This window comes from Malus domestica, chromosome 13 (genome assembly GCF_042453785.1).
Source record: "Malus domestica chromosome 13, GDT2T_hap1".
NCBI lineage: Eukaryota > Viridiplantae > Streptophyta > Magnoliopsida > Rosales > Rosaceae > Malus > Malus domestica.
The window spans coordinates 17,728,229-17,739,901 of NC_091673.1; the positions used below are offsets into that span (position 1 = coordinate 17,728,229).

At 41.8% G+C, this 11,673-nt stretch overlaps 1 protein-coding gene across 1 annotated transcript; it reads left to right on the forward strand.

The window, feature by feature from the left end:
- The first annotated feature begins 5,782 nt into the window (after positions 1-5,782).
- On the forward strand, positions 5,783-10,740 carry LOC103424068 (pyruvate kinase isozyme A, chloroplastic). The gene is made up of 6 exons (XM_070811051.1): positions 5,783-6,543; positions 6,673-6,761; positions 6,865-7,060; positions 8,209-8,330; positions 8,737-9,215; positions 10,085-10,740. The coding sequence occupies exons 1-6, from the start codon at positions 5,974-5,976 to the stop codon at positions 10,384-10,386; spliced, it is 1,758 nt and encodes a 585-aa protein (XP_070667152.1). The 5' UTR covers positions 5,783-5,973; the 3' UTR covers positions 10,387-10,740.
- The last annotated feature ends 933 nt before the right edge of the window (positions 10,741-11,673 follow it).

Genomic DNA, 11,673 nt, shown 5'->3' on the forward strand with positions numbered 1-11,673 from the left:
GCTTTTGTATCAATAAATGGCTTTCGTCACCTTAGGTGTCGGCCAGCACGTGCCTATCCTGATATTCGGGGAATATCGGGGTCGGGGCGTGTCATCAACCATGTCTCCCATGTGTGGTGTAGTGAAGTGTGGTGAGTTTTGGAACGATTCGAAGAGTTTGTAACTAAGTTACATTTCATGGACCTCCAAGATATTGTGGCATCTTTTATAGTCATAATTTGGAAACATGCCTTGTGTTGGTTTGATAAGTAACATGCGTCGTCAGCATAACAAACAAGACAAGCATCATTCAAATGATTAATGGGTTGGACCTGCTCGAGATACATAAGGATAAGTCCAAATTCGTATTACCTTTAGGATAATGGAAATTTGTCTTTAATGCCAATTCAATAGCTACGTGTAGCCGCAATGCTGCATCTTTACCAATTTATCAATAGTGAAGGAGATCTCTTGTATAGTGCAATGAACTAAGTACAATAAAGCGCAAAGTTGAACTTAAGTATGGAAATTCTGGTTCCACAATCTCTTCAAGGGTCTTATTTGCATCTAGCGTATGGATAATCAAGGGTGTACTCTGTTTGTACCATATTTAGGGCCTCCGTATTTAGATCTCATATAAATACTCGGGGGACTCAAAAGTAATTATATAATAAAGGAATGGGCAAATATGTAATAAGTGAGGAGCCCTTATTCTATAAAAGGACCCATCACTCTCCTCATTAAGGAGGCCCAATGCCTAAACCTCACAAGCCTCATCATCCCCTCAAACCTCTCAATTTGAGAATAGCTCTCTCACCTTCAGAAACTCTCTCTCTCTCTCTATCTCTTCAACATCTCAGAGAAATACAATAATCAGTGAGGACGTAGCCCAAACATTGGGGTGAACCACGATACATCTTGTGTTATTTACTTTCATGCAGATTCACAGTCGAATTTACGTTGTTCCAAGACCCCTCCGGTTTTATGCATCAACATTTGGCGCCGTCTGTGCGAATCGACACGAAAAACTATGTCGGTTCTCTCTCAATTTTTCACATCCGCTGTGGATCTGCAAAACCCAAGAGACAACCAAAACTCTCTCTGCCTCTCTCTTGCTTCTAATCTCTTTCACTTCTTCAAACAAAACTACCACCCCAGAAAACAACACAACCCACTCCCACAAACTAATCAAACATTTCTCTGAAACACAAAATGATGTCCTCAGATATCGCACCGCCGACGAAAGTAAATTACAACGTATTTTCCATTGTCCGAGGAACCCATTTAAATCGCAAAAATGTTCAAGTTCTTCTTAGGCGGTGGCAGAAACTAGGAGAAAACAGATGATTTCAGTGGCGGTGGAGGTGACCTCATGTATCTGCAGGCCTTGTCGGAGGGATGCATAGCCACCGTTGTCTCGCTGACCATGCCTCGGAACGCGGACACGATGTCATCGGTTTCGAGGAGTTTCAAGTCGGTCGTCGAATCTGACGCTGTTTGGGACAAGTTCCTTCCCCCCGAGATCCACACCATCATGTCCTCCTCGTCGCCCCCACAGCCACCGCTTGTGTTTCCCTTCTTCACCTCCAAAACCAAGAATGAGCTTTTCCTCGCTCTGTGCAACAACCTTGTTCTCATCGAACAGGGCAAGTTGAGCTTTTCGCTAGACAATGGAGTGGGAAGAAATGTTATATGATCGCTGCAAGGGCCCTTTCGATTGTAAGGGCTGACACTCCTCACTACTGGAGATGGATTTCTGTCCCCGACTCGAGAAGCACAGCTTTAATTTCTCTATGCTCACCAAGAAAGGCGAGGCTCAGGCCGAGACTTTACGCCTGATGATGCCTTCGATATCTACTTCACCAGTCCCTTGACGAGGTCAAAAAGAACATTTGAAATTATATAGGGCCCTCACGAAGAAGAAATTGAATGCTGGACTCGGACGAGCGGGTCCCGGCGAGATGTGTGCTGTCACCGTCAGATCCAACCAGCGAAGATCCATCCTCCCTCTATCTATCTGTTGCCGATCGATCTTCGTGCTTCAATGCCTGCGAATCTCTGCCAGAGATTTTTCGCGAAGTGCCAGATTGTTCAATTCCTTGGGCGCTTGTGGCATACCGCCGTCTTGGAGTTCGTCGTGTGTTCATTTCAGTTCAAATAGAGATTTCCCGATTAGATTGGAGCGGCGTGCGGTAGTTCTTCAATGGCACCCAACCGGAGGAAATAAGCTAGCAAGGCCACTCAGGCCGCCGCTGCTAGGTGCTAATGGAAGATCGGCGAACTTGTTCTTACAAAAGTCAAAGGCTTCCCTGCTTGGCCGGCTACCATCTGAAAGCCCAAGAAACTTTGCAGCTGCCTCTCTCTCTTCTCTCTCCTCTCCGACAGCCTGTTGCATTTTCACGCTTTAAGTCTGCTACGCTTGCCAGTTCCCGCATCGAAGAGCATGGTTTTGAAAGCACCATAATTGCAGATGTCTTGAAAGGAAAAGGTAAAAGTACTGATGGTTCTTGGCTCTGGTGCACACCAAATCAAACTCGATCAGCCTCTAGTTCATTATCACCAACTCCTCATTCGAGTCCGTTCTCTCTGCAACCAAATCAAATTGTCGGTGGTGAGATCGGACTGCGATGAAAAATGCCCAACAAGAGACACACGGGTCAACCGAGAAAAAAAGAAAAGCAAAAGTAAAAAGGAAAAGCATTAATGGGTTGTCTTCCATTTGGAGGATCCAGCTGAAAGAAGCTTTCCCATCCATTGTTCTCACTTTTTTTTCGGATTCCCTTCTACTCATTCTTCTCGGCGCAGAGATAGACTGTAAAGATTAATTGGGGCACATGCATGACAGCAGCTCATAGACAGAAAGCAAAAGAGGATAAAAAGAAGCAGACATAATTGTGGTGGTGATGGCATACAGAAAAAGGGAATTATGGGCGTGACCTATTGAGCAAGGGTCAAATTTTTTTTTTTTGAATGATGTAATTTATGTTTCTTATCTTTCGGAGACATCTGTATAAACTCCATCAGAGGGTAATAAATTAAAAAAAAAAAAGGGCAAGCCCAAAATAATGGGCTGAAATGTTATGTGGAGGGCGAAGGCCCATATGCCCAAAATAGTCAGGCCTCTATTATCACCAACCAGGTGATCAAAAGTACGTCCAGTACTACAAAAAAAAAAATTTGGCACCCTGCTGCTATTATCACCAACCAGGTGATCAAAAGTACGTCAAGTACTTCTAAATTGTACATGAGCATTACTCATGTCAATCATACATAAACATTTCATGAGCATCACTCATGTCAATCATACATAAACATTCATATGCATCATTCATGTCAACATTCATGAGCATCACTCATGTCAACATTCATGAGCATCACTCATGTCAACATCCACGAGCATCACTCATGTCAATCAACATAAACATTCATGGGCATCACTCATGTCAATCAACTTCAAAAGTTTCATTTACAGAGCTCTAGCTTCAAAAGTTTCATTTACAGAGCTCTAGCTTCAAAGCTTCAACTTGCAAAGCTTCACCTACAAAGCTTCGGTGCATGGTCTACAAAGACCGCCTCCGAACAACCGTCATTTCGGCCCATACATGGATTGAATTTGAAGTCTCCAGCCAACAGCCTCTATTGACCGAAGACTTAGGGGACTACATTATGTACCATATATTGGACCTCATGAAAAATACTGGGGGGACTTAGCCCGTTATTTATGTACTGATGAGTGAGCCCCTATTCTATAAAAGAGACTCCTTCACTTTCATTAGAAAGCACTCATCGCTTATGTATTGAGGAGCGAGCCCTTATTTTATAAAAAGGGACTCCCTTATCTTCATTAGAGAGCATCGCCGCCAGTTGAGCAACCACATCGCCGCGAGCATCACTTCTAACCCATCATTTATGTATTGAGGAGCGAGCCCTTATTCTATAAAAGGGACTCCTTCACCATCATTAGAGAGCATCAACTCTAGCCCATTATTTATGTATTGAGGAGTGAGCCTTTATTTTATAAAAGGGACTCCCTCACTTTCATTAGAGAGCATCGCCGCCAGCTGAGCAACCACCTCGCCGCCAGCACCAACTCTAACCCATCATTTTTGTAATGAAGAGCGAGCCCTTATTCTATAAAAGGGACTCTCTCACCTTCAACGCCACAAGCCGAGCCAACCAAGGCAACACAAGCAGAGCAGCTTCGCAACATGTGTTACTTCTAGTTGAGCATCATTTCAGATTGGGCACCACCTCATATCGAGCATCAAGTTCTAGACGACATCTAGTTACTTCAGCCCACACATGGATTGAATTTCAAGTCTCCAGCCAAAAGACTCTCTTGACTGAAGACTTCGGTGACTATTGTTTGTACCATACTTAGGGCCTCCGTATTTAGATCTCGTATAAATACTCGGAGAACTCAAATGTAATTATGTAATAAAGGAAGAGGCAAATATGTAATAAGTGAGGAACTTTTATTCTATAAAAGGACTCTTCACTCTCCTCATTAAGGGGGGTCAATGCCTAAGCCTCACGAGCCTCCTCATCACCTCAAACCTCTCAGATTGAGAATAGCTCTCCACCCTTAGAAGCTCTCTCTCTCCCTCTTCAACATCTCAGAGAAATACAATAATCAGTGTGGACGTAGTCCAAACATTGGGGTGAACCACAATACATCTTGTGTTATTTACTTTCATGCAGAATCATAGTCGGATTTACGTTGTTTCAAGACCCCTCCGATTTTGTGCATCAACATACTCAAAGCAACATCTTATGGGTGTAGTTCAACCGGTGGATTGCAATACTGTCTGACCAATGCTTAAACTTCAGGTCAAGGCATAAATGAGTGTTCTCAAGATCATCTCAAATTTCATCTTTAGGTGCAAGGCAAGTTTCTCAAGTTATTTCAGAGTCTTAGTGAGATTCATGTTATAAGGATAAATTCCAACTCTCGAAATTCGGAATATGACCTCTTAATTTAACACGCAAGGGAATAGTTTATTATGTCCCTATTTGATCAAATAATCACTTAGACAAGTATACCAAAGAAATTTTAAGAAAACATAAAAGGCCAGCTTGACCAAACTAGTTGCCATTGTATTGGTAGATTGACCAACATGTGTTGGCAGATTACCTTTATTAAACAGATACTATAAATGTTATATGATAAATGCGACATTACTCATATGAATTTTGTTTTGTATTGTTTTTTTTATTGGACAAACGATATTATTTACATTAAGGGGTGAGAAGTGTGTTAAGTCTCATAATGGATTACCAATAATTTGGTTCAAATTTGCATTTGACAAAAATTGAATTTAAGACATCTCACATACAAGTAAATAAAAATACCACTAGATCATCTCAAAATATTAGTGTTGACATTGAGCAATATGAATTTGATGAATGCGTCACAATAAATCAATAGTTAAATAGACATGAGATAAGATTAGATTATTCTACTAACTTGGTTAAACTCGAGCATAGAACAGTGCTCCTCTTTAAAGCATCTTGTGTTTCAACACCAAACCGTCCAACAATCATAATTAGGCAGGTGGTGAACATCACCTAATTCCACACCCAACAGGATCCTCTTCGGATTTTTTGGTGAGGATCTTAAGAATTCATGAATTGTGTTCATATCGTAACATACGGTTTTTATTAGGTACTATTTATGTTTAATTTTAAATAAAAATATTTCAAATAATTTTTGATCGTACGATATTCGATGAACGAACACGATTCATAGAACTTCAGAATGCTCATAAAAAGGATCCGTATTCCCACCACTCACCCTAGGCCACGTCACCCAACTCGAACGACACGTATCACTAGCCATCAGTCCAGCTGCTTTTGTCCCCCTCCTTCATTCCCTCGCTTTGGAAACTCCTCCCAGAACTCTCTCTTCTCTTCGTTAGCTCCGTCCACCTCCCCCCTTTTAAACCCCCACCTTCTCCCTCCGTGACCGTTCACCGACGCTCACCCCCAGTCACAATGTCGCAGTCCATACATCTCCTCACCCCGTCCAACCTCGCCATCTCAAAGCACCACTCCTCCTTCCTCTCCACCTTCAATCGCCGGTTGCCGGTCATCACCACCACCACCAAGACCACCGCGCCTTCTTTCCCAAAGCTCTCCATCAGAGCCTCCTCCTCCGATCGCGAGCCTTCCGTTCTCGTCACCGACAACGGCAAGTCCTCCTCGGGGCTCCAATCCCCTCCTTCGCACTCCGACCATGCTCTTTCCAGCTCCATCGAGGTCGACGCCGTCACCGAAGCTGAGCTCCGGGAGAACGGATTCCGTTCCACCAGGCGCACCAAGCTCGTATGCACCATCGGACCCGCCACCTCCGGATTCGACCAGCTCGAATCTCTCGCCGTTGGCGGCATGAACGTAGCGCGCATCAACATGTGCCACGGCACGCGCGAGTGGCACCGCGAGGTCATTCAGCGCGTCAGGAGGCTCAACGAGGACAAGGGATACGCCGTCGCCATCATGATGGATACCGAAGGCAGCGAGATTCATATGGGTGATTTGGGTGGCGCTTCCTCCGCCAAAGCTGAGGTCAGTTTGTTTGTATTTTTTTGTTTTGTTTTGTTTGTGTTTTTTTTTTCTCATTTCATCAGACACCTTATGTGCATTGTTTCATGCTGCGTACTGATTGGCTGATTAGTTTGGTTTTGGAAAGTGCAGGATGGTGAAGTATGGACTTTCAGCGTCAGAGCTTTCGGCTCCACTCTGCCCGAACACACCATCAATGTGAACTATGAAGGTTTTGCCGAAGTTAAGTGAATTTGATCACCAAATTTCTCAATTTCTTTTTATATTTTTTTCATCTTTGTTTTAGTTGAAATGGCGAAAATTGATGGATGACATGATGCTTGCAGATGTGAAAGTAGGGGATGAGCTGCTTGTGGATGGTGGGATGGTGAGATTCGAGGTGATCGAAAAGCTTGGTCCTGATGTTAAGTGTAAGTGTACTGATCCTGGTTTGTTGCTGCCTCGGGCTAATTTGACTTTCTGGAGGGACGGGAGTTTAGTGCGAGAACGTAATGCCATGCTTCCCACCATTTCGTCGAAGGTTTGCTCATTCTTTACCTTCTTTTACATAAGCAAAACATCGAGGGACTTATCGTTTGATGTATGTACTGAATTTCTAAATGTTAAGCGTTGCATGTCACTTACATAGTGAGTAAAATGCATAATGATGCCCTCACGAGCCTTCTGTATGTTCCAACTTCCGAGCACATATATTTCTCTAGCTATAAACTATATTGATATGATAACCAAGATGACCATTTTGACCTGTAATCCTGTATGGGAATCCGCAGGGGCTGCATTATACTCTTTACATTGTTTTTCGAACCCTATTAGCAAGGCTTTCTAATGTTCAAGCCGAATATAGATACATTTGGTGTGTCCTTTTGGAATTATCAAATTGTTCAAATTTAATTTTCGAAATGTAGATGCATCTTACATCTAGTGATTGTTCTGTTGCACATGCCGTTGTTTCAATTGGCAAAGCTTGTTCAAAACTAGTTAAATTATTTAATCCCATTACTTTGAAAAAGGAGAATAAGTTTTGAAAGTTTGAGCTAAGAGTCCAAGACAACTCTTTTAGATCATCTTTTGTTCAACTTTCCCATATGTTAATTTTCATTTTTAAAATAACTTTTGTTTCTGACCATTCTAAAAAGAAAAATAAAATACTTTTTTTTTTTTTCCGGGTAAGCGTGGCTTTATCATATTTGTCCTCTTTGATAACTGTATTATTGATTGATAAGCATGGAGCTTTGGTTTCAGACTCCAGAGCATTAGTGTCTTCTGATACGAAGCATCCTTGCCTACAGATTTAGTATCACCGAGATGGATCCTGTCTTGAGCAAGATTACAAAAAGGAAACCCAAATTTTCAAGTTATGCATAATTATTAATTCTTGTCACGATCTCAACTTGGTCATAAAGTGAAGTTTATTCTCCATTAACCCTGTCTGGACTCTGGAGTGTGGTCTGGTCTAACCTCGAGTCTTAAAACCATATCATGAATTGGCAATTGGAACTTTAAAAAGTGTCATTTGTGCTTGTATATGCTAGCAGTGACATGCATTTGTGATTGTTATTCATTTCTTATGATCTTGCTAAAATCTACTTGTGTATTTCCACATAATAACATTGGTAAGTTCTTAAACTTATCTTTTGGTCTCACACTCTGAGTTTTCAATATATTCAGGATTGGTTGGACATTGATTTTGGGATTGCAGAGGGTGTTGATTTTATCGCTGTATCTTTTGTCAAATCTGCGGAAGTGATAAATCATCTTAAAAGCTATATTGCTGCACGGTCTCGAGATAGGTAAAGTACTTAAGTATTAAATACGTATATTACATGCATACCATACATATTATATTTCTTGGTCATATGTTATCACACGATAATGAAGCCTCCTTTCCGTTGTTCCTGCTAAGAATTAACTGCTCCTGTAGATTCTTTCATTGTTAAGAGATTTGATATTTTATTGCACCTCCTATCTGCATTCTGTAATGCTTGTGGTCGGTGAAATTTCTCTTATATGTTGTTTTTGCAATCATTTTGATTCAATACTTAAAGGTTAAACACCTATTTGCCACTTGAATGGATATACAGAAACTAATATCATTCCTACTGATTATTTTTATTGTACTTTGGGACTTGTTTTTATAATCAAGATGCTTAACTTGTGTTGATCCTTTAAGCTGATTTTTCTATTCATTTGGTGCAGCGACATTGCTGTCATTGCAAAGATAGAGAGCATTGACTCTCTAAAGAACCTGGAAGAGATCATCCGAGCATCAGATGGAGCAATGGTAGCAAGAGGGGATCTAGGTGCTCAGATACCACTGGAACAGGTCCCAGCAGCCCAGCAAAAGATTGTTCAAGTTTGTCGGCAGCTAAATAAGCCAGTCATTGTGGCTTCTCAATTACTTGAATCTATGATTGAATATCCTACACCCACTAGAGCCGAAGTGGCTGATGTTTCTGAAGCAGTGAGACAGCGCGCTGATGCTTTGATGCTTTCTGGTGAGTCGGCTATGGGCCAGTTCCCTGAAAAGTCATTGGCTGTTCTCAGAAGTGTTAGTCTGAGAATTGAAAGATGGTGGAGGGAAGAGAAACGTCATGAAGCTATGGAACTACCAGCTATTGGATCTTCATTTTCAGACAGTATCTCAGAGCAGATTTGCATTTGTGCTGCCAAGATGGGTAAGTATTCACTAAATACGTTTCTGAGTGAGCTGAGGTTCAGCAGTTATCTGTTTGTTTGCATATTTAATAGTACTATAGTTAGGGAACTCCCTGGGTTGGTCGTATCTGTCAATATAAACTACTTATGATAGATCTACACTGAGAGTCTCGATGTAAAAAGCTCCTCTATTCTCTTCGGGTGTGTATATGCTCAGGATTTCCATCTAGTGTAATATAAATCGCATCTTTCACAATAAGTAATAAAAGGTCGTACCCAGTGCACAAGGCTCCCGCTTTACGCAGGGTCTGGGAGAGGTGAATGTCGGCTAGCCTTACCCTCATTTATGGAGAGGCTGCTCCCAAGTCTCGAACCCGAGACCTACCGCTCATGGGCGAAGGCACTTGCCATCGCACCAAGTGCGACCTCTTCATTTCACAATAAGTAATAACAAAAATAAAATTCTCACCCATACCAAACACGCACACCCACATGAAAGTAATGTTGAGGTAATCATATGTGATTTATACATTCTGGTAGCCACATTACATCTGGATTAGTTTTTCCAAGGTGTTTTCCTTTTTCGTATTGTGTAAAATGCACTTCCTTGTTGTACAGAAGCTGAACCAATATATCCAAATGACAAAAAAATGATTTTTTTTTCTCTTACAAGTTTTATTTTAGGTAGCATTTCGGTTACAACTATTTAATACATTCTTGTATGTGATCATTTATTCTCACCCTTCTCGTAAGATGGCTAATGAAGTTCAAAAGAATGAATATATTAGTGTTGAGCCTATTGACCCTTTCTGTTGAATTATATTCTTGTTCTAGTCATTGCTTTTGCTGCATATGGAACAATATCTTGATGTGAATTGCGATTTTGCAGCCAATAATTTGGAGGTAGATGCTCTTTTTGTCTATACAAAGACAGGCCACATGGCATCTCTCTTGTCTCGCTGCCGGCCAGACTGCCCAATCTTTGCTTTTACTAACACGACATCTGTACGGAGACGCCTAAACCTACAGTGGGGTCTGATACCATTTAGGGTGAGCTTCTCGGATGACATGGAGAGCAACCTTAACAAAACCTTGTCACTGCTCAAGGCCAGGAATTTGATCAAATCAGGCGACCTTGTTATTGCTGTCTCAGACATCTTGCAGTGCATCCAAGTTATGAATGTTCCTTGAAAAGTGGATTTCGTTTAGCTTGGAAGCATTTTCTCGATCCTTCATTGCTACTGGTTGAAAGAAAAAGGGGGCAATCTGGAGGTGATTCAGCTTTCCCCTAATGATCTTCCCGGGCTCTCCTTCAAGATCCATCGTAAAGTTGAGACTTGAGAGGGTTTCTTTCTGCCACTTGAGCTGCCTGGTATTTTTCATGATAATACCTTGTGAAATTAATTTGCTTAGTTAATTTTAGTTAATTAAGTTGAGACATAATTTTTATGTGCATTGTTTTGGTGTGTGTTAAAATTGGATCAAGCATGATCAACAATAACCATTTTCAAGCTACTGTTTAATGTCACCCAATGTTTTGTGAAATTGGATGTGTTAGGGTTACTCATGTATTTGAAATAAGTAGACGCAATTGAATGTGTTAGGGTTACTCATGTGTTTTTTATCTATGCATTCGAGTTCGGATCTCCTTTGTTTATGATCTAGTCGCTGCGTTGGCAAGGTGTTTAGCGAATATGGCCATGCTCATGTTGGTGTGGGGAAGAAAGGGGGTGGGGGAGCGTCGAACCCTGGTGAGGAGGGTCACAAGAGAGAGGTTCTTGGGTACCGGTGCCGGATTAGGGGTGGTGTGGGGTAGTGGAACCACTACTAGTGGAAGGTTTTTGGTGTCTAGGTCCGTATAAATGAGGCGGTCCGGTAGTTTGAACCTTATAACTTCTCGTCACAAGAATCATGCAAGTTTCAACCGTGTTAGGCGTCCCACTGGAGTTACTCTTTGAAGTCCGGTGCCAGAGGATTTGCTGCGATGTTGGTGTGTTTCCAAAACTTGGTATGCTTTCATTCACTACCGACGCATCATCAAAGCCCATCTTCAACCCTCCATTGAGACCAACTCCTTCGTCACCCTTTTGATTCAGGAATCTGGTTGCACGAAGATTAACTTTGAGTACTTCTCATTGCCTTTTCAGGACGATGATACCGTCGGCCCCCAGAGCCGTGCAAATTGAACAACCTCTGAAATACCCACAACGGTACACCCTCATATTGGGCCACTCCGATGGCTTGGTTTGCATTCGCAACAACGACCCTAGGATCCGACGATGAGCCATCAATATGGATTCGGGTATGATTCAGCTAACGATGACTATAAAATTGTCGAAATTGCAGAGTTTTCTAATAAGGTTGTGGGTTCTCAAGTCATTGTCTATAGCCTATAATCCAACTCGTGGAAAATGATTCAAAGCATGCCTTGCCATGGTTATAAAATGCATGGAATTTAAATCATGTTTTTCAACTGTG